Source organism: Myotis davidii, unplaced genomic scaffold (assembly GCF_000327345.1).
Source record: "Myotis davidii unplaced genomic scaffold, ASM32734v1 scaffold143, whole genome shotgun sequence".
Classification (NCBI taxonomy): Eukaryota; Metazoa; Chordata; class Mammalia; order Chiroptera; family Vespertilionidae; genus Myotis; species Myotis davidii.
In genome coordinates this window covers 1,813,099-1,837,046 of record NW_006294876.1, presented here as the reverse complement: position 1 = coordinate 1,837,046, position 23,948 = coordinate 1,813,099, and the positions used below count along the sequence as shown (strand labels likewise).

At 46.0% G+C, this 23,948-nt stretch overlaps 1 protein-coding gene across 1 annotated transcript in view; it reads right to left on the bottom strand.

Moving 5' to 3' along the window:
* Positions 1-23,948, bottom strand: part of MYO10 (myosin X) — a 210,158-nt gene that overhangs the window by 28,411 nt on the left and 157,799 nt on the right. Inside the window, 8 exon segments of the mRNA XM_006769445.2 lie at positions 171-294; positions 1,120-1,986; positions 2,697-2,742; positions 3,094-3,216; positions 3,219-3,275; positions 4,162-4,268; positions 8,007-8,121; positions 8,226-8,350. Coding sequence (XP_006769508.1) covers positions 171-294; positions 1,120-1,986; positions 2,697-2,742; positions 3,094-3,216; positions 3,219-3,275; positions 4,162-4,268; positions 8,007-8,121; positions 8,226-8,350 — 1,564 coding nt within the window.

Genomic DNA, 23,948 nt, shown 5'->3' with positions numbered 1-23,948 from the left:
CAGCCATGTCACACCACCATGGCATCCTCCACGCAGCTAGGGAACCTGACACCAGGTGAGGGGTAGGTAGGGTGATATTTCCAACCCCCTCAATCAGCCTCAGTGAAAACACCATCTCAACATCCCATCACTCCACCCAGACCCATGGCCCTGGTAGCTGCAGCTCATACCTTTCATGTACAGAAAGCTGTGGAAGTAAGGCAGCGTGACACAGCTGTACACAGAGTCCCGCCGGTAGGAAAGTTCATCGTCTGTGTCGAACCTCGAGTCAAAGTCCTCTTCACTGTCTTCAAACTGGACAAGAAGAAGAGAGCAATAGTGAGCAAGAAAACCAGAGAGCAGGCACAAATGGGCCCAGCATCTACCAGCATCAAGAAAAATAAAAACCACCGACAAAGAAGCGACACACAGTTCATAACATTACAGTGACATGGTCGCCAAAACATTCACATGGCCCCTTGCACGGATACAAAAAATGCTAGGCACACTTTAACCCAAAAGCCATCTACTTGAAAAACAACACTGCTGTGGAAAGGCCTAATTTTCATCAAACCATGCAAGAGTTAACTCCCTTTAAATTACCAAGCTAAAAATACCAAATCTTAGAAAGTCAAGGCAGTATTCAATGCATGGTCAACAAGGGGGTAAGGGTAGGGTGGGGTTAAAAATAAGTGATAAATAAATGTAGACGCTGGAAAGGGCATGTTTAGCCCTGAAAGATTCCTCCCTTCTAACCAGAACAAGCTAGGACATCCTGTGGTGGGGACTGTGAAGCTACTGTGAGGAGAGTTCTCCAAAATGCCCTTGGCTCTTCTGGTTCCAATCAGGGTAGGTCTCGGTTCCCAACTGGCTGCAAAGCAGGGACAGACACAGCCAAAGTCTCCTTAGGCTTTGGGCAAAATGCAGTGCTGGGCTTTGTGTTTGATCTACAACAGACACATCCAAGTTCCATTTACTAATCCCATTGCCTCGGGGAAGAGAAAGTGGTTTGAGATCGGCTTTAAGAGCCTGACTCTGAAATCCTGGCATGGTCCAAGGGATGGAGCAGCAGGGGTGTGGCTCAGGACAGCTCCTATCTCCGTGGGGGGCAGCCGGGGTCCCAGGGTAGAGGGTACTCACCGAGGACTGCGCCCCTTCGGAGCTAAAGCGGTAGGCCCCGGAGCTGTTGTAGGTCCCCACGGAGCATCGGTAGTCTGGGGACCACTGGCTGCTGTAGGAGTTGGAGAAGGTCACGCTGCTGCTGGAGGTGACGGCGCCATCCTCATAGTCGTCCTGGTCGTAGTCGTAGTCGCCCTCCGGGGAGGGGAGGCCCCCCGCGTTCTGGGGCAGGCAGTAGGTGGGCTCCCCGCTGGAGGAGCTCTGCTCCGAGGGGGCCAGGAGCACGGTGCTGTCGGCACTGGGGCTGGTGGGCACCACCGTCTCATTCATGTAGGGGTCCTCCTCCGAGGACTCGTCGCTGGTCCGGATGCCACTTGTTCGCTGGTCCGAGTGGCCGTGCTCGCTGGGGTTGGGCGAGTCCTTGAAGGCATCGTCCTCGGCCTCGAAGCCTTCGTCCACCTCCTCCTCCGGGTAGGGCTGGCTGAAGTTGAAGGTGGGCTTCTCCCCACTCGCACTCTCGGCGAGGTCGCCCAGCTCCCCGGAAAACTCACTGCCCACCGACAGCGAGCGCTCGATGTTGCGGACGCACTCGTCGATCTCGTCGAAGTTGAGTGACTCCAGGAACTCCTGGGCGGCGCGGCAGGCCTCGTCCTCCAGCCTCTTGAGCTCCTGGTCGCGCAGCTGCTGCAGCTTCTGCAGGGAGGCCTCGGTCAGGGACAGCTCCTGCTGCTCCTTCATGCGCTGCAGGTCCTCGATTTCTTTCTCCAGGCGGAGGATCTCTTCCACCTGCTTGTTTTCCTTCTGCTTCTCCAGCTCCCGGTGGAGTTCAGCTTCCCTCTGGCTCTTCTGTAAGGCTTCCAGCTCCTGCCGCTTCCGTTTCGCTGCCTCCTGGACGGAGGGGAAGCAGGCGTTAGGTGTCAGCAACAAGAGGACAAGCATCACTCCTCCTCTGCAGTAATGAACCACCACATGCTGTTTTGGGCTAACATGGTGATCACCACCCACAAGTTGACATGTGGAAGCCTTAACTAACCCCCAGGAGCTCGGAATGTGTCTGTATTTGGAGACGGAGCCTTTAAAGAGGCAATTGAGTTAGGAGGTTGTGAGGTGGGGCCCTAATCCAACCTGACTGGTGTCCCTGTAAGAGGAGATTGGACACAGAGGGACACCAGGGACGCAGGCACAGATGCAAGACCATATGATAACACGGCAAGGAGGTGGGCACCTGCCAGCTAAGAAGACAGGCCTCAGAAGAAACCAAACCTCCGACATCTTCATCTTAGACTTCTAGACCTCCGAATGGTGAGAAAATCAATTTCTATTGTTTAACCCACCCGGGCTGTGGTGCTTCATTATGGCAGCCCGAGCACAGTAACACAGTGACTGCGTTGGTTTAGAGAAGTTATGCTGCCATGATTCACACTAAAATCTTAGACATGCACTAATTTTCACCCCACTGTACTGGCTTAGAAATTGCACCATAAACATCTCTCCCAATGTTCTTCCTACATCTCTATAGGAAGACACTCTGAGTCAAAGTGTTTGAAGTGGGAAGGAAACCGACGGATGAGATGCCACATTGTCACTGCATTTGTCACCTGTTGGGCGTGGAGCTCAGCTTCTCTTCGTGCCCTCTCTCTTTCTCTAAAAACAGCAAAGAAAAGACAGTGAAAATAAACAAACATGATGGAAAAAAAAATCCCAGAACCACTTGTCAGAGACAGCTACTTTTCTTTAAAAAGCTTTGCTGAGACAACTTAGAAAGCATGATGGATGGGGCCTCTTCCTTTCGCAATATATTTATTCTGTGCATGAAATAAAAACACACACAGAACCAGCTTCTCAATGCCGCCAAGAAATTTTCCATTTGAGCCACCAGAAGCTACTGTTTCCACCAGCAGGTTTGGCAGCATCCATGGGGAACCCCTGGGTAAGGATGGGTACCGAGCCTCCAACTCAACAGGTGTCCTTCTGTGTCACCCAAAGGCAACATACCTTTCCTCTTGCTCCCGCCTCCTCTTCTCCTCTTCCTCCCGTCTCCTCTTTGCTTCCGCCTCCCGCTTCTCCGCCAGCAGCTGTCTGTACACCCGCCGGGCCATCTGACCTCGGACCTGCTTCTGGCTCTGTAATTCTTCTGGATCATCACCACACAAGAAAGGACCTTCCTGTATTGCTTTCTGAAAATGAAAACAAAAACAGCACAACAGAATAACTGTGGAGGCAATGAGGCTTCGAGCCCTTCGAGTGAGTTTCCGTTGGTGCCACGAGACAAAACAGGACCTCATTTGGGAAGATGCTCTCATTATAGAGTATGTCTCGAACAGGAGGCTCCTTTGGGCAAAACCAAGGCAGAAGAAAAACAAAAGAATAATAACAAACAAAAGTAAAGCCAGAACCCTATCATGATCTTGGCTGAAAATAAACACATACCTAATCCCTAATGCTGACTTTGAAAAGTTCTGGCAGGAAGTTGGGTTGTAAACAGGACCAAAAGGGATTTTTAAAAAGATATATCCCCCTGTTCTGACGAAGGGGGGGAAAATAACAACAAAAAACTCGCCACAGCAGGACAGCTTTGGACTGCAGAACATGTAACAGTGTGAGGTCACGGGTGGCATGCTGGGCCACAGAGGTGGACAGAACTCAGCCGCACACGAAGAGATGCTGCCTTCTTTGGTAAACACTGAAGGTGGGCCTCTGTGGACCCAACAAGACACCAATATCAACAGCCAAAATACCAAAGTTAACAGCCAGGCTGCCTCTGGCTTCCATATGCCAGGAAGATGAACTGGCGAAGCAATTTAAGCATCTCAGCACGGTTCCCTAATCCCAGTGCTCTAATCGAGACGTTAGGGGCCCCCTTTCCTACTCTCTGCCAAGGGCAAGCTAAATAGGCACCTGGCATTGAGAGACAGGAGCGCTGACCTGGGGCTCTCCTTCACCTATCCTAACCTTCCATCCAGGTCCCCTTTAAGGAAAAGCACTCGACCAGCCTATCCCACCTGATGGATTACATTGGGAAGGCCGCATGGAGCTTAACACCTCTCCACCGATGCTTCTTACCGTGCCAAGTAGCCCAAGACGTGGGCCCGGATAACCATGGCCGCCCGGGTAACTTCCTCCTCCCGCAGCCTCTCCAGTTTCTGCTCCAAGGATTCTCGAAGGAAGACCTGTCCAGGAGGGAGTGACATGTCAGATCCAAGGCAGGTGGCTGGTAGAAGGCAGGCATCTCTGAGTCAGAGATATTTGGGGGGGGTTGGGGGAGGAAGGGCCGGCAGGGAGTGTTAGGCCGTTTCTCCCCTCGCCTTAACTTTGCTCTGAGCACACACAGCCACGCTTTCCAGCCCCATGCTTTCCTCTCCCTGTGGGGAAGGGCTTGTTACTTTTTTTACAGAGGAATAAACTAACACATAACATTAAATTAGTTTCAGGTGGACATCATAATGATTCAGTATTTATACAGTCAAGGAGGGAAAGTTTTCCTCCCTGCCCTTCTTAGTCCTTTTGGCTGATCTAACAATTAAACTGACTCAAGACAGATTAACAGGAGGAAAAACAAATATAATGACGTCCACATGGCGGTCTCACAGAAATGGGCCCCGAAGTAACCAGAGCAGGCAGCTCAGATGCCAGTTTTAGGCACAGAGACAATTACTGGTGACGATTAGACAAAGCAAAGGCGTGTTTGGGGCAACAAACTAGCGAAGGAACTAGTTTCTTCCCGCAGCCTCCCCAGCCTTGACTCCCGCCTCTGGTGATAAGGATGCCTTCCTCCTCCTTGTAGGGCGGACCCTCTCACCCGGGAGAGTCACAGAGTCACGGCCTGCTTTCAGGGGGCGCATGGGGGAGGGATCAGAGTGCCTCTTTTTCGCACGGCTGTTTCTCAACGTTAATAACTGTTGAAAAAATATTTTTGAAAAAAATAATCCCTCAATCAACCTTTTAATTATGCAATTTCAGATTTAATACACGGATAAGAAGTTCCCTAAAAACAAACAAACAAACAAAACTAGTGCCAAATATTTTTATGCTTTTCTATGAATGGTCAGCATGAGGGCATTTTGGTTGGGGGAGGGAGCTGAATGACAGCCTCTCTCACTCATGATTTTGTAATTTACGCTCCTGTGGTTGATCCTGGTCTATCATGACGTGTTATGTCCTCTTGATGGCACATTTTCCCAGACTCTGCTCTGCCTGCTCCCAGACATTGGGCCAAAAAAGGAACGAAAGAATCCGACCACCTGTGACCCACGGGCTTACCTACTCCTGCCCTGGGTCCCCCAGTATTTGTAAAACCACCACAAGTAATGCTCCTAAGTAGTTTTTTGTACAGTCTTCTTCCTATAATCGCAGAAATTACCAGAAAATCCAGATGCTCATCAGAGGCTCAAGGCTTTAAATGCAAAGATATTCTGGCAGCAATACTGACCGACACACACGCTAATTGTATAATTAAGTCAAATGGTGGCCGGTTAAGGCCAAAGCTACTTAGTGTACACTATTTGCATGCTCTGTTTCCATTTACTTCCTAACTTTCTGTGAATTGATAAGCTTCCTCCCTACTTCTTCTTCCAATGTTTTACCAATCACAACTTAAGTCTTCTTTAAAGACTCCTCTTTTTGACTACTTCCCTGATCATGTCAGCCCACGGGGAGCTCTCTCCTGGAGAACCTGTGTTCTCATTCCTTAAAGGATGCCTCTTCATTTGTATGTGGATGTCTTCTCCCCCAGCAGCACAGTAAACGGAGGGCCATGCCCATGTCTTTATGTCTCTGTGTCCCCTGTGCTATGCCGGCTCCCAAGCCTGGCTTGGGCTGGGCTCCCATAAGGAAAGTTGTAAGTGAAGCTACACTGAATCCTCAGAGCTCAGCAGGGACTGTTACTGGCTGGCTGAGTCATTGTGATCTTTGATGCTACTATGCCATATCAAGCAGTGAGATGGGAGGAGGACATCAGTTTATAGAGAACAGAATATCGTTCTAGTTAAAAAAAGAAAGAAATCAAAGCAGACTACATTATACTGCCAAGAGCTGCCCCTGCGCCACCTTCTTTAGAAGTCTTCCTTGCGTGATTAAACGCATGGCATCCTTGTGCCACTGATTGAGCTCCTACTATGTGCCGTGTGTAGAACAAACAAGTAACGCCACATTCTCCACTGGGGAACTGTAGAGAAATCCACAGGCAATGACAAGATATTACAACTGGGCCCAAAATGGGATGAGGTGAGATGACAGAGGAGGGGCTCAACCCAGTTGTGGGGTGAGCTTTTGGGATGGGGTACCCGAAGAATGTCAGAAAGGATTCCTGTCAAAATCGACATCTCAGTCGGTAACTGAAGGATGAATTGGAATGAAGTAGGAGGGGGAGCAGAATTCTAGGTAGAGAGACCCATAAACCTGTGAGGACAGGACATACCACAAGGTGACCTTTAATGAGTTACTTTGTTTGCTCTGAGCAGTGTGGGTGGAACCTGTGACTTCCTCTAGCCCACAGAATATGGCAAAGGTGATGGGAAGTCACTTTTGTGAACATGTCACATTATATAAGACTCCACCTTAGGAAACTGCCATGCTGTGGGAGGGCTGGAGAAGGGGCCAGGTGGTCAAGAACTTGGGGAGGGGGGATCTAGAAGCAGAGAGCAGCTGCAGGTGACAGCCAGAAAGCAAGGGGGAACCTCACTCCCCCACCTGCAAAGAAGTGGAATCTGGTACCACGCAAGCTTGGGAGAGAACCGAGCTCTAGAGGCAAAGGCAGCCCTGGAAGGAATTCTGACTGCGGCCTGGAGACCCTGAGGGGAGCCTGCAGTAGCCGTGCCTGGAACCCGGACCCAAACGTACTGAGATAACGTTTGTAGCCGTTTGTTACTCAGCAATAGGTCACTAATAAATACCTCTGCACACCATCTCTACCTTACTAGATGCTTGGACCTTAAATCCCTGGCCAGCCAAAATAACTCAAGAGCAGAATAGAATGTCCATTATATGCTTTCGCTTGCTGAGTGGCCCTGAGGTGATGTCCAAATACCTGTTATTGCTCCCACATTGGTCAATGTTATGATGGACTGGATGTCGGTGTCCCTACCAGCATCTGATGCTGAAGCCCTAAGGCTCAAAGTGATGGTACTTGGAGGTAGGACTTTGAAGAAGTAATTAAGTTGTGATAAGGTCAGGCAGGTGAGGCCCCATGATGGATTAGTGCCTTTATAAGAAAACGAAGAGAAGGGAGGTAGGGGGAGGTAGAAAAAGGGAAAAGGGAGATAAATGGTGATGGAAGGAGACTTGATTTAGGGTGGTAAACACAATACAGTAGACAGATGATGTATTGTAGAATTGTATACTGAAACCTGTATAATTTTATTAACCAACTAGAGGCCCAATGCATGAAATTCACGCAAGGGGCTCGGCCCTTGCAGCCCTGGCTTTGTCCAGAAGGTTGTTCGGCTGTCCAGTCTAGTTAGCATATTACACTTTCATTATTATAGCTGTCACCCCAATAAATTCAATTGGGAAAACAAAAGAGAGACCAGAGCTTACTCTGCTATCCCCCGCTTCCCCATGCGAGAACCTAGCAAGAAGGCAGGCATCTTCTCAGACATGGGGCTGCCTAGCACATCCCAGGCACCGGGCTGCCCAGCAGCAAAGGTTTGCTGGCTGCCTGAGAGAATACAAACACAGAAACACTTGGGGCCCAATGTTTCAAGGTGTGCCCTAAGAAAAACAGAATCCCTGAAAAGTCAAGGACTTCCCATACTGTTTGGAAGACAAAAGATTAAGTTGGACATGATCCCAACCATATTTTTCCAACACAAAAAACAACAACAAGAGGCCAGCAGGACCATAGCACATGGAGCTTGGGGCTGGGGCGGTGGGAGTGGGGCGGGGGCCGCATTCCTTCTCTGTGGCTTTACCTTGGTCTTCCCCAGCTGCCACTCGCTGTGGGAGGAGTCATAGAGCTGCAGCAAGGCCGAGCACTTCCCTCGGATGTCCTCGGGCACAGCCATGTTCTGCATCAGCACTTTATACCTGCAACGTAAAGGGGCCGAAGGGGCCAGTGTCACCTTTTACTGCCACTCCCTCTCTTCCCAATCCCTTTGAAAAGAAAGTGGATTTATTCCGCTCCATCTTGCCTCTTGTAAAAATCCTGAAAGGGTCTCCGGACGGCATATCCAGCCTTGCGGATCCTCACCGTCTCCAGCATCCCAGAGTACCGCAGCTGGTTTAGCACAACTGCCTGGTCAAACTGGTCTGGCATCTAAACATGCGGAAGGTGAGAAATAAAGTTAACAAGGCCACCCCACCACTGTGATGCACACCCATACCCACCTACCCACACACACACTGAACCTACACCAAAGACAAACAAACAAACAAACAAACAAACAAAACCTGAAAGTGAATCCCACCCCCAGGTACCCATCTCTTTGCTTCAACAACCATCACCCCCTGGCAATCCTGCCCACCCAGGAGCCCACTTACTCCTACCCTTGGATTTTTTTTTTGAAGTAAGGCCCAGATATCACACTGCCTCAGTTGTAAACATATCATTATCATTTTCTCATGTCACAACAACATTATCATACCTTAAAAGATACCAATGATTCCTTGATATTAATAACCATATTTCAATTGCTGATTGTTTTACAAATATCATAAATGTACCACCATATTTAATTCTATGCTTTCCAAAGAATCCAAAGTGTCATACAAATATCACTTTACTTACTTTTTAAACTTCAATTTAAAAGCATTTAAAGACATTTTTAGGTAATAAATGCAGTGACCCAGTGAGGAGGAGGGAAGGAATGGAGGTGGAGAAAAGAGACAAAAAAGGAGAATTTTAATTTTCTCAATTTCCAGTCAAATACCCCATTTATGGAGAGCTCCATACCATGATGACTAAACAACTGAATCCCTGAACATGCAAATTAAAGACAGAGGAAATCAAACCAAGACTTAACATTCTGAAATGTATTCTCTTATCCATTCAGTTGCCAAACAAACTGGCCATTACTCACAGGACAATAAGGCTTTCAGAGGAAAGCCCAAAAGTAGGCCACTTCCCATGCACAGCTCTGTGGGCAGTGATTTGTTTTTTAATTCCAATATGCATCCCCTTTCATTAATCTGAAGTTTGTTATCCTACACAACTGTGTATAAAATGGCTGAAAAGTAGTGCCATGGGCTAGAAGTACATTGATTAAAAGTGCAAAATATGGCAAGTGGCTCAAATTTGCGAACCACAGAAACATCGTCAGTCATTAACACAAAATTAGGCTGAAAGCCATGTAATTCTGTACGTGTTCCAAACTAGCAACACATAAACTTAAAGAATACTTTGCCAATCGCCCTTCCAGCTTTTGATGGAATAGCTGTCATCCTCTCCAGCAGGCTGACTTATACTTAATTTCTTCTGCAAACACTGGTCAAATTGTCTTAACTCAGCAGTATTCTCCCCGGGGAAAGCCAACAAGTTAGGGCAAACATCCCAAGAATTGTGCCTCAGAGGTTTCTAGTCTTGATTATTTCAGATATCCTTAGAAAAATGGAAAAACATAAACGTAAGAAAACAAAATTACCCTTGGTCACTGTTCTTCCTTAATATTTGAGTTAACAACGGAGAGAGGCAGCTGCCCTGAAGATATGTGGTTAAAATTAAAATGCTTGCTACATTTATTTGGTAATATACTCTGACCAGCAGCAAAGACTAGTATAGCGCTAATATAAAACAAACCCCGAATAAAGCATCAGGCTTAGCCAACTTTGTTGAAGTCATAAGCAGAGAAACCTCCTTATGTAGCATGTAATCATTTGATGCTCCAAAACTTTCTAAATAAAGAATCTCCTTCAAGCTTCCACCATTCCTGACCCATACCGTTTCCCTTTGCTTTTTTTCTTCCAATCTCTTAACAAAGTCCACACAATTCCTTCGTTTGGCACTAGTTAGCAAAACATTCTAAAATGTATCGCTGAAGGGATGCCCCATCCAAAAAGTGCAGCTGCACTTACCATCTCCCAGTGTCTCCGAGGAACGGTCCACTCTGCTTGGCTCTGGGGCCAAAATTCATATGGAAAACAACTGCCACACTGACCTTTCCGCCACAGCTAAAGACACTGAACAATAATGAACACCATTCCTGTGCTTTAAAAAGTGCTCGGTTGCCATGACAACCCCTTCCATTCTCAGCTAATTAGTGTGGTGTGGCTGTAGGATTTCATATGGTTCAGGGAGGGGCTGCAGGGAGGGAGAGAGCCACCAAGAGTGGCCACTCCTCCCAGGCACCCACTGCGATTGTGTTTCTGCATTTTCACAGAAAGGGAACCAGGGGAAGGGGGATCTGTAGGCAGATGGTCACCAGGGGCAACCCACGCTACCATCGTGAGGGGGCTACACCTGTATTTCCACTGGTGGTTCTCTCTGCAGTTCCCACTTTCTTTTCTGGTGAATTTAGTGCTCAGAGATGACCCAGCTGGAGACGGGACAAGCCACAAACTTCAAGGCACGGTGCCCTTTAAAACTTCAGAGTGCTCTCCAGTCTTGGCTGGTAAACCCCTGTCCAGAGCTGAGCTAGCTTCCACAAAGACCGCCTGCAGGTACTAACAGTGAAGTTTTGATGGCGATAATTAGGGTGAATTTTGGAAGTAACAGCCATAAACCAGGTCAATTATAGTCACAGGAGTCTGGTCTTAATCCATTTACTGAATACTAAATTAATAAACACCTCTGCATGCAAAGGTCCATGATTCATTGGGGGGGGCAGGGATTAAAGAAAAGGTGGAGGCTAGATTTTTTTTCTTTAATCAACACCCCTCCCACCAGAATGGTACATTTGTCGTGTAACTAATAAACCTACATTGTTATCACCTTAAGTCCATAGTTTACATTACATTCTAGGTTTGGGCGACTGTAACATGACATAGAGCCACCGTTAGAGTTTCATTCAGAGTGGTTTCACTGCCCTAAAAACTCTCCATGCTCTGCCTAATCATCTCTACCCTCCACCGCTACTAGCCACTAATCATTTTACTGTCTTCATAGCTTTATAAATCCTCACCTAAGGATATGTTTATTGATTTTTAGAGAGAGAGAATGGGCGAGGGAGGGAGAAGACAGAGAGAGAGGAAGGGAGGGAAGGAGGGGGAAGAGGAAGGGAGAGAGGAGGGGAAGAGAGGGAGGGAGGAGAAAAAAGAGAGAGAGAGAGAGAGAGAGATCAATTGGTTGACCTAACCTGCAACTCAGGTATGTGCTCTGACTGGGGATCGAACTCGCAACCTTTCTGATGTATGGGACCATGCTCCCACCAATTGAGCCACCCATCAGGGCTCCATAGTGGGTTTTTTAGACTTAATTTTTTTTTTACAGTTTTAGATTTCCCATAACCCCCTGCCTCTATACACTGCACAACCTCAGAGGGGCAGCCATTTGTTTCCAAGGAACCTGAATTTAAGGTGGTGATGGGTGCACCGAACATCACTACTTAGATCAGTGATGGCGAGCCTGTGACACGCGTGTCAGAGGTGACACGCGAACTCATTTTTTTGGTTGATTTTTCTTTGTTAAATGGCATTTAAATATATAAAATAAATATCAAAAATATAAGTCTTTGTTTTACTATGGGTGCAAATATCAAAAAATTTCTATTTGTGACATGGCACCACAGTTAAGTTAGGATTTTTCAAAATGCTGACACACAGAGCTCACAAGGTTCGCCATCACTGACTTAGATAGTAGAAAGCCTAATACAAAACATAATAAAGATTAGAATGAACTTCCTTGGGAATATAGGAGAGGAAAAGACTAAGGAGAGGAAAAAACCCAAGTCCGACCCAGAGTCTGAGCTCTTACAATACTATTCAGTGCTTGAGCGGATGGGCCATTCCCCACAGAGAACACAGCTCCAACAAGCAAGACCCAGGAAGAGAACCTGGCCTGTGCAGCAGTCAGTCTGAGAGTGAACAGGGAGGTGGGAGGACCGGCTGACGGTAGACAAGGCTCAGCCTCCATGGCCACTGTTCAAGGTAAGGGCTTGGAGCAGGGGATGAACATGGTCCGACTATGCCGCAGAAGGATCCCCTTATCGGCAACAGCACAACTGGAAACTGAGTATATTTGATATAATGTAAATTATGAAATGTTACCCAGTCATTTAAAAAAAAACCCAAAAAACAGTCCTGGCCGGTGTGGCTCAGCTGGTTGGGCGTCGTCCCATGCACCAAAAAGTCACTGGTTTAATTCCCGGTCAGGGCACATGCCCGGGTTCTGGGCTTGATCGCTGGTAGGGGGCATGCAGGAAGGAGCCGATCAATGTTTCTCTCTCATCATCACTGATGTTTCTATCTCCCTTTCCCTCCCTCTCCAAAATAAATAAAAATAAAATAAATAAGTGAGGAACAAAGCACTTATGCATGCTACAACATGAATGAGCCTTGAGGACATTACGCTAAGTGAAAGAAGCCAACTACAAAAGGCTACATATCATCTCATTTCATTCATATAAAATGTCCAGAATAGGAAACCTACAGACAGAAAGTAGAGTGGTGGCTGCTGGGGGCTGGTGAAAGGGATGGGGACAGAGAGGAAGGAATAGCCAAAACAGACGTGTGTGTGTGTGTGTGTGTGTGTGTGTGTGTGTTCTTTTGAGGCGATGATGTTTCAAAAGTCACTGTGGTGATGTTTGTACGTACCTGTGAACCACTGCATTGTACACTTTAAAGCAGCGGTTCTCAACCTGTGGGTCGCGACCCCTTGGGCGGTCGAACGACCCTTTCACAGGGGTCGCCTAAGACCATCCTGCATATCAGATATTTACATTACGATTTATAACAGGAGCAACATTACAGTTATGAAGTAGCAATGAAAATAATTTTATGGTTGGGTCACAACATGAGGAACTGTATTTAACCCCTTCCCCAACAATTTTTTTGTTAAAAACGTTTCTTTTTCAGACTAATTTTTTTATTTTGGTTCTATATAGTATTTTTGATGCTGGTTATGAAAACAGTTTGTAACTCGTCTTCCTATAAACCATATTTTTTTACCATATTTTCTTAGTATACTCGTCGACGACTGAAAAAGAACATTTTGTGAAAACGAGTATACACGTTTCTGCCGGGGAAGGGGTTAAAGGGCCAGAAGGTTGAGAACCACTGCTTTAAAGGGCTCAACTGCATGGTGGATGCATTGTATCTCAGTGAAGCCGCTTTTTTTTGTTGTTGTGGTTGTGTGTGCATTGCCTTAATTTTTGAATGACTTTGTTTTGTTTTTTTTACAAGACAGTATTTTAACAGCCAGGGAGAGATGGAAGGATTTAGAATGGACAAGAAGAGATGGGTGCGGGACCAAGCCTGCATCCTGGAGACAGGATTAAGTATATTTAGTTTCAGGTAATTTAACTCAACAAAAAAAATTAGAAAAACCTTTCCTCCCCTACAACCTGAAAAAAAAAAAAAAAGATTTCAGAATGCCTAGACAAAACAAATAGAGCATGCTAAGCCCTCCACAAAACTCAATTACGGGCAAGCCCTACCTTCTGCAGCTTGAAATCTAAATAAAGGGCAATAGGACAGGGGAGTGATTTACAACGAAAGGATAGAGAGGAATTCATGTATGCGTTAATGAACCTGACTACCCTGCACATTATCGCCTTCCATAATTTCATAAACATGGCATAAAGGAAACAGGAGGTGTGACGGTGGGCTTGGGAATCATCACCTGTCGACAGTGTGGGACATTCAAGCTGTGCTTATTTAATTAAGAAAACAGAGTGAGTTTATCACCTATGGGCCCGTGAGGTTCGAATGCTTTTCGTTATGTGAGAGATCTCACAGAAACCAACCAAGAACCCGGGGAGGGGGGTGGGGTGGGAACCCACTCAGAGGCCGGTGGGGTTCGTTGGGGGCCAGCCAGGGTCTTAGGGAGAAGGTACTTTTCTCTAAAATGATGGTAAAGGTCACACATGCTGATGAAGCACTGTATCTGCCAGTCAGGGAGCCAGGTGATGGCAGGGACATCAGCACTAGGGGTGAGGGGAGACCCTCTGTCTCCTGGGAGAGTAACACATACCATCTGTCACTCTGAGAGGACAAGCGAGACAAGGGCGGGGGACAGGCACAGCAGTGATTCTTATTGCACTCTGCCATCACCCATCGTTAGGCAGTATCACCTAACCTGGGTCAACGAGATTCAATTTTTTACAAATTTGGTTTGAAGGGGGGAAAGGGGAATCTCTCTAGAAGAAATGGCAAGCTTTGTTTGACCATAAATTTGTAAACTGACAACCCCATATGTCACTGTAACTTACTGATGCCCTACCCTGTGCCAAAGGAATGAAGGCAAGATAAACTGAAAATACAGTGATAAAAAGGGAAAAGAGTAGAAAATGCACTATATTCCCCCTTCTGCCTTAGCTGACAGGAAGCGCAAAGTTAAATTTCATTCTCTTAATAACTGTCATTAACCAGGTATTTTATATTGCCTTCCTTTTTGAATGACTTCATACACATTAATCAACAGATATCTCAATTCCTTTAAGAAACATATATTTGAAAATCCACAATAGCCATAAAAATATGTTAAAAACATTAACACATTTTTAAAAGGAGATTTCTATTATTCACCCTTCAAAGACCTGCTGTTGGTTTTACACGCAGAATTTCAAATTCTTGTTTAACAGCCTTCCAGGAACCAAGGACTCTTTGATTTATGCGTGTGAGGTACCAACAGCCATCCTTCAATTCATATACCACTTGCCCACAGAAACCCTGACAGGGCTGGCTGTGTGGGGAACATTCTTCCACTTTGTGGATGCGGACATTGGGACTGAGTGAGGCTCAATAGCCTGTACAAACCAGTTTTAATATTTGCTTAAATCAAACAATTAGGAAAGTAAGTCTCAAAGAGCTTTGTATTCCTGAAAACAAGTAAATCAAACGTGTACACATCAAACCCATTTTCCTACTGATGTTATAAAATTGGCGGCATCTTTCCAAAGGCTACAGCTTTCAAGGAATGAGTTGAAAACTTCCTCAGGGGGAAAATTATGCTGGAATCTAGAATTCTTTATTTTGATCAGTAAATACTGCAGAGCAGGGAGGGGAAAGACACTGCAACAAGCCTTACGCGGATTCAACGTTTTAGGTGTATTGTGTTTGCATTACCATTAGGGGCTCTACCTCTGCCCCAATTCAACTTCAAATACAAACAAGCAAAAAACCCCTTACCTTTGATAACCCTTCATCAACCTTAAAAAGTCAAAGATTCCAGATGTCGATCATGTTACACAAGCAAAGTATCACTCCCAGCCCTATACTGACTGAGAAAGTCTTACTAACAACAATACAAAACAAAAAAACTAATTAAAGAAGATGTAAGGCCTCTCCATCTTTATTTGTTTTCTCTGCTCCATCAAACTCCCAAAAGCAGTGAATACATTTTGGATAAGAAATGTATCAGGTTTTGAACAGTTTTCGAAAGCATAGTTACCAAAAGCGATATGATTTTCCTGACCTTGGACAGGCAGCAAACAAAAGCCAACAGAACTGGTGAGGAAGGTTTCTGGTACTTACAGCAGCCGTTCCTCTCCTGGGCTGAGACACTGGACACAGTTCTCGCCACCTTGCTCATTCTCGCATTTTGGTAGCAGAGGCAGCAACGAATTTTCCCTGGAGAAAGGGCCATGCCCTCCCAGGCGAGGAGCAGGGAGCAACACGGTTACACGATGGGCAAGACTGGCAAAAGCCGTGAGTGAGTCCTGAAAATTTTTACTCCCCAAGCACAGCCTTCCCACCACCTCTGCCAGCCAACAGTTACCACCCTGATCGGGAAACCCCAGCTCTGTTACAGCTAAAGCTGGTGTGCTCACCTCTGAGCCACACGAACCCCACTACTTAATGGGAAAGGGAAAATCTGAACATAAAGTCTATGCAGGTACACGTTCACATGCACTAAAACATCTATCTGCCTAAGGCACAGCTGGACCCACTGCCCCTGTTCACAAACTCCCAAATCAAGACAAAGGCTTCAGCTGCACAATAAAGGCCCCCGCAATATGTCCCCGATTTACCTCCCCCGTCAGCTCACCCCTACACACACCCTACATTTGAGCCAGATTATAGATAACTGCTTCTGGACTGAAACCTTCACTTCCTGCCTTACCTCAGCTGAACCACCTTAGCCTGCTCAACTGAAATGCTCTCCCGTTGTCTTTCCCTGTTGAGGTTCATCAGTTTCTAGATGTTCCTTCAATAAACTGTTCCTGATGCAGCCAAAAATAACGCTATCTGTGGTCCCCTTTTCCCTGCCCAGCACATGAGGTGGCCTTGACCAGGCTTTCCCTCATGTCACATATGTTTGCATATCCATTAGACATATCCATGTGAACTCCCCATTTGGGTTATAAAGTCTTGCCCTGGCTGGTGTGGCCCCATTGGTTGGGCATTGAAGGGTTGCTGGCTCGATTCCTGATCAGGGCACATGCCCAGGTTGCAGGTTTGATCCCCAGTCAGGGGCATATGGGAAGCAACCAATCGATGTTTCTCCCTTTCTCTTCTTCTCCCTTCCTCTTTCTGTAAAAATCAATTTTAAAATCTCTTAAAAAATAGCACTATCTACATCTTGAACAGGAATTATTTCCATTAATGTAGAATTAAGCACTTCACATGTATGATCTCACTTAATCCTTATAACCACCCTCTGAATTAAATCAGACCACGTTGATCAAATTTAATGTGATATCAGGCAAACAGAGCAACCATTCAGGAAATGCCATTAGCTAACATCTGCGCAGCACTTCACACCTTCTGAAGAACTTACACAAGATATCATGTGCTCATCTCCACCGCCCGTGAAGTGTACGGGACAATAGTACTTTCATTAGTAGCTCCAAAGAATGTGAGTGACCGATGCCACACCCACAGTAGTTACCAACCCAGAGAAGCAACAGACACCCACTTCCAACATCAGAATCCCTGCAGGTTCTGTCAAAGCTTCCCTAGGATACTTATCAACAAGTTCAAGTCCAAAGTGACATCATGTGAGCAGCTGCTAGGATCATCTGTGGATGGTTGACCAAGTCGAAACGCTTCTGCTCTGGAGCATGGATTGGCTTCTATTTATGAACCTCTGCGGTGGTGGGAGCGGTAGCGGCAGCACTAATACTACAGTAGCAACAGTCCTAGTCATGGTAGCGCAGCAGTCCTGGTAGCAGTCACTGTGAAGCCTATCATGTACCTCCCCTACTTACTATATGCCAGGCACTATGCTTGCTTTGCCATGCTGGCTTTTATTTAATGTCAGCAACTCGCTATCAGGTAGGTATTATCGTCACCCCCATTTTACGGATGTATAACCTGAGGCACAAAGAGGTTAATTAACTGGCTTAGGGTCATAAAGCTTATGCCTGACAGAGCCAGTTTTCCAGTCCAGGCAGAAGGAGCGTGATTCCCAGCCAGCACACTGCTTGTCCCGCTGGGTGCCACTCAGGAAAAGGGGGAGTGAGGGTTTCTGCAGTTCCCAAGTATTCACTACTTAACAATGGAGTTTGTTTCCTGGTACACTTTTCCTGGATATTCTTGAATGAAATGCATCACAATAGCTAACTTGGTAGTGGATGTTAGGCCCAAACAGAAATCAACTTCTGTGAATTAAAAAGCAAATAAGACAATACATTGAACTCATTTAGTCAGAGCAGGGGTTGGAAACTACAACTCCCAGCCCCATCAATTCTGCCACCTGTTTTTCTAAATAAAGTTTCCTTGGAACACAGCCAGGCATTGTCTGTGATTGCTTTCACACTGCAGTGGCAAAACCTACAATATTTACTATGAAAAAGCTGGCAGACCTGAATCAGAGAATGAAAGCCAGGCAAAAGAATGCATTCAAACAGTGCAAATGGAATTACGTGCTAAAGGTAATTATACACCAGATTTGGGGTTAGGGTGGGGGAGAGGAATCAAGACATACTGGGCTAGAATATATTTTTAAAACTAACTTCACAAAACTAATTCCTTTCTATACTTTCAAATGTGGCTACTGGAAGAATTTTAATTTCCTATCTGACTCACATTGTTTTTCAACTGCTAAATTAGGCTGAGCCCCGGGTCTACCTGGACCAGTGAAAGAGCAGCAAACTTGAAGTTATAATTTTACTAGAGGTCTGGTGCATGACATTAGTGCATGGGGGTCCCCCTCAGCCCAGCCTGCACCCTCTCGCAGTCCAGGACCCCTTGGGGGATGTCTGCCTGCCTAAGAAGTTATAATTTTATTTGCTTCGGTTTCATACTCAGAGAATGCTTTATATAAATGAACTGCAAGACCACTTTATTACGAGGTTTATATAGAGACTAAAATAAAATATATCACTTCTTATGAAAAACAGTATCTAGCATTCATTCAATGATGAAAAACACCCAAATGTGAAAGAGAAGTGACCTCATGAGTAGCTTTCAGGAGACTAACAGACTCTAGACCAGGCGTGGGCAAACTTTTTGACTCGAGGGCCACAATGGGTTCTTAAACTGGACCGGAGGGCCGGAACAAAAGCATGGATGGAGTGTTTGTGTGAACTAATATAAATTCAAAGTAAACGTCATTACATAAAAGGGTATGGTCTTTTTTTTTCAATAGTTTTATTCATTTCAAACTGGCCGGATCCGGCCCGCGGGCCCTAGTTTGCCCACGGCTGCTCTAGACAAATGTATTGGGGCACAAAGAACTTCCGTCGACTTCAAATCAAGACAATGATTCTCCAACAAAATATATTAATTTAATTTTTCCTAATAAACTTCTATTTAGTTTTCAAAGTCGCTCCAAAAGATTCTTAGGATGTTTGTTGGTTTTTTAGCAGATCACTGAACCCCAAGTCTTCAGCACCTATGTTAACATTGAAATAGAGCACCATTGGGGGAATTGGTAAGAAAGCTAGACTGAACACACACTCTGCTTCTCCCCCTTCCCCCTCTCCCCTCCCTCAAATTGGCCAGTCTATGCTTGGAAAGGCTAAGTCTAAAGCTCCCCGAAGTGCAGTTCAAGCACTTTCTCTTTAATTGCATCCCTGGGACATATACTCCTTTGAATCTCAGCTACCATTGTGCCCATGTCACATACTTGTTTACAAAACCTACAAACGGCCTGAAAGCCACAGTATGTAATGCTTGGTCCAATGCTTCCTTGAGCTACAAGAATGCAAGCCCACCCTCCTCCAAACGTCTTTCTTCCATTCTTATTCCTTTCCGGTTTCCTGATTTTAAGGACCGCCTGTGCACCTGCAGCTCGGACTTCTCTTCCTCTCCTTAGAATACTGCACGCTGCTGGGCTTCCTTCCCTCCTCTCCTGCACACAGCGGATGCAAAGGCCCCCATTCTGCCTCCCGCCCACCTGTGATTCCCCAGGAAACTGTAGGAAGTTCTCAATTTTCATGCCTGCCCCTCTCCTCTTGGGGATCAAGGTGCCTGGGGCTTTCCTGTGGTCAACCTCTGCCAGTGTGTCCCTGCAAATAGGGGACCCCTGGATCGATAACAGTGGAGCTGGCATTTAAGTCTCAAAACTGAATTTAATTCCTTCCTGAATTAAAAGCGAAACAGCAAATAAATGTACCTAATATTTAAATATGGGTTACTCCAACCAAGAATATTAATTAAATCTCAAAGAACCCGATTGAGGCAAGTGGACAAGCCAGAAATATCATTCCCTTATATACATGAAGGAGGTGAGCAGATACAGCCTGAGTGACAGGCCCAAAGTCACGTGACTAGTAGGCACTAGGACCTGTACCTAGATGTGGCTTGTGATGGCTGCCGTCTATGAGATTTCTACCAAAAATGGGAGTAAGCACTTAAGAACGTCACAGCAGTTTGACATGGCTGCATAATTTTTCTTATATTCAAAAGTACCAGTCCACCACCAATTGGCAACAATAAAAAAGAATGGCTCTTTCACCACATATTTTAAGAAGTGCTGTTCTAGAAGGTACCAATGTCAAACTGAGTACTGCTTCTAAGAATATTTTTTACATTTGTGTGCACACAAATCTATTGTTATGTATTATTAATTAATATTAGATAATGTACCAGGGTCCATAGATAAGGAAAATATATTTTATCTAAATTCTTCCTCAATACTTATAAGTGCAAAACGTCTATCCCAAAATCTGATATCACATCCTGACTAAAAGTTCTCCAAACTGTACACAAGATAAAATCCCGACATTTTTTGTATTTCAATCTTTCCATCTTCATACCCTCCACTCATCATCAAAAGTTTTGATACCGTTATAATTTAATCTAATGCTATATAATAAAAGGCTAATATGCAAATAGACCAAACAGCAGAATGACCGGTTGCTATGACACACACTGACCACCAGGGGGCAGACACTCAACGCAGAAGCTGGGCTCACGGCTGGTGAGTGCAGTGTCAGTGGCGGGAGTGGGCCTAAGCCAGCAGTCGGATATTCCATCAGGGCTCCCAGATTGCGAGAGGGCACAGGCTGGGCTGAGGGACACCCCCTCCCCCCACATGAATTTCGTGTACCAGGCCTCTAGTTAAAAGGAAAGGAGCAAAGAGAATCCCAAATATTATAGGCTTGCCCAGTAAAGTCTGGGTGAAATAGGAAATGTACTTGGCTGTCAGTCACACCTGGGAACAGGTAATTGGCCAGATTGGCAAGTGGGGGAAGATTTGAGATACCTTAGGCTCCTATACAAAGGAGTTTACTCTCCTGCCAACTTGCGCTCTTGCTCTTTTTACCCCTAGACTGTGGAGCTCTCACACTCCTGCATCTGCCCACATGACCCACACAATGGACTGATGGTGTGCAACTGGCCTAAATCTACACTGGACACAGCTCCACCGTGGAAAGAAAATTCTGGATGCTGGCTTTGCTTCTAGCTCTACTGAAACCTCAACTGCACCTCTTCCAGGATTGGCTTAAGGGAAATGGGACTTGGCAAACCCAGAAATGTCATTCCTCAAAAATAAAGCTTTCAACCACATGTCATTCTCCCATGGGGAAGGTGGGGGCCTCCGGAAATGCTTATTCAGGCGGCACCCCAAGCACCCCACTCCCACTAGCAAGGGAGAAAGACCATTCACACATTTCTCTGATAACACTTTTAATCAACCCTCACTTGGTCATGGAATGCCCACTGTACTCAGGGCAGCTGGCCTGGGAATGAGATCACTCACGCCGACCCTGCAAACCCATTCACCTTTGCCAGATACTCTCCTATCTTCCTGTGGAGAGAGGCTCAGCCACAGGCCCGTCTGGCCCTAGGAACAGGGAAATATGAGGCAAACCTACTCAGGGGCTCCTGGGAAAACCTTTTTCCTTCCTAATAAAAGAGCAACCCATTTAGGCACAGCCCGCGTCCACTCAGGAGTTGCTGTTCACTCTAAGATGTCAAGGTCTTTGTTTGCTTTATTCAGTAATGCATCTTCCCAAGGGCACAACAGGTGGTCACAATCTATCTGATGAAAGAAGTGAATATGGCAGATGTGCTGTGAGGATGGGATGGCTGAAGGATCAAGAGAATCAGAGAGGCATCTACGCAAAGCTCTGACATTGTCAAGCCGCTTAAACAAGTGCTTAGTATTAAATGTGATACTTATGTGTACAAGCTGTGTAGGTCATAGTTATTCTGTGTCTGGTTGTTGAAGAGTCCGAGTCTGCCCAGGAGACTGAGGCGTTAGCATGTGTGTGTGGCAGACAGCGGGAGAGATCCTGTAGAAAAAGGGAAGGAGGGGACAGCAGTGGGGAATGGGCTGAGACTCCAGAAGACCAGATCCATGGTGATCACAGAGGTTGGTGTCTAGCTTAAAACGGGATAGTGGTTAATGCTGTTAAGTCTCAAAAGGCAAATCAACAATGAAGCAGCGCTTCTGAGTGGCCACAGAAGCTGGTATATTATGACAAAGCCAGATGGACATCACAGAGTTGCAGTCCAGTTCAAATCTAGGTCAGAGAAGGGAGACTCCAAGACAGAAAGCATGGGCCCAGGTTCTGTTGGCCACAGTGAGAACCCTAGGTGTGGCCTCAGCTGAAACAGCCAAAGAGCCGATGGCCTTGGGATGGTGTAGTTTTAGGAACGTGGTTCTCAGAATGCAGTGAGGACGTGCCAGAGGGAGGAAGACAATGAGAAACGGGGCGCCGTGGAGGAGGGCGGGTGAGTTGGCTAATGACAGATGTTCTCAGTCCTTTGGTGGATTGCACGGTGAGGTCATGCCGGAGTGGGAAGGTTGACATCAGGTTGCGGAGTGTGGGAAGGCATGGGTGAGTGGGGTGGGGGAGCAGGGAGGCCCTCTCCTCTCCCCAGGCTGGCACAAATGTGAAGCAGGACCAATCAAAAAGCACAATGCTCGATGACTGGTAGCACTCTAGGATCTGTGACAGAGAGGGGAACTCGCGCACTATCCAGACAGGGCTGGCAATCTGGAGGGGGGAGGGGTCAATGAGTCCGGGAGCTGCAAGTTCATGACTAAATGAATGGCTCATCAGCTCCCTGATCCGGGATATTGTTTTATGTCTGGACTCACTTTGTGTTCATTCAAAGCTGGACACTTAGAATTTGATCGCTTTTAAAAAATAGGTATGTTATGTTCCAATTTTATAAAGTTTTTAAAAGGCCCACCAATCAATCCAGTTGAGGCGAGGGAATAATGAAATTCTACATGGGGAGACCACGAGAAACAAAGGGACTGAGAGGCCTGCGTGGTGAAAAGGAGCGAGTCCTCCCCAATCAGGGAGTAAAAGCAACGGGAAGAGGAGAGGTTGAGTTGGAGAGACAAATTGAAATGCTGGAGAGGTCACATAAATTTACAATTTGGAGTTCGGTAGTTCAAGATATATAAAAAAAAATTGATCCTGAGAGTCAATAAGTATGTGCTGAAAGTGACTCAGAAAAACACAAAGAAGAAGGGAGCAGGGAGAAAGGGAGGAACTAAAGATTTGTTCTAACTCAACCCAAAAGCCCAGGTAAAGACAGAAGGGCCAATCCTTGGTGTAAATAAAGAAAACAGAAGGTCCAACCCGCAGTGTAAATCCCATCTGGCAACCCCTAGAGCCGCCTCCCCCTGGGATATGACCTATTGCCATTTCATCTAATGCACATAATTAAACCCTTTTTATCTTAACTAAACCTTAATCTTGCTCTATTCATCATTATTAACATGTCTGCTTCTCAGTCCACCATATTGAACAGGTCATACATCGTCCCTTTATTCAGACTCACTCTGAAAATCCCCCTGAGAAATACAAATTAGAAGAGAAATACAAATTAGAAGAGAAATACAAATTAGGAGGCAGCTGTCTCTCTTTGTAGACTCTGGCAAGATATCATTCAAATGCCAAAAGGGCCCTGGAACTTTCCAAGTCAGCTATGCCGGCACGTGGGCTCTGTGAGATCGATAAGGATGCCCAGGTAGAAAATGAAAGGCAGGGGATGAGGAGGGAAATAAGCGGCCAAACATGCTCCCTCGCCCACAGCCAGGAGAATCTGTCAAACGCGTGTTTTCAGCGCTTGGCCAGTTCTTACTTCTATAAAGCTCCAGTTTCTTCCTCAATGAATGAGATGATGGGGTGGGGTCATCAGTCACCATGGCAGCACAAACCAGTTTACAGATATCACCAGGAGAGCATACTAGTGTGGGTTCTTGCTTTAACGTGTTTGAATTCAGAGACAAAAATCCCACCCCTCCCCAAATGTTTTTAAGTTAGAATACTGAAGGAAACAATGGTTCTCAAAGACAAACGAGTAAAAAGCCAAATTGGGAAGGAAGAGTTTGAACTGCCATGAAACGTGTGAAAAATAAAATGAGCTCCTCAAAAAAATCTGAGCCAAACACCAAAGCGATGGCCATT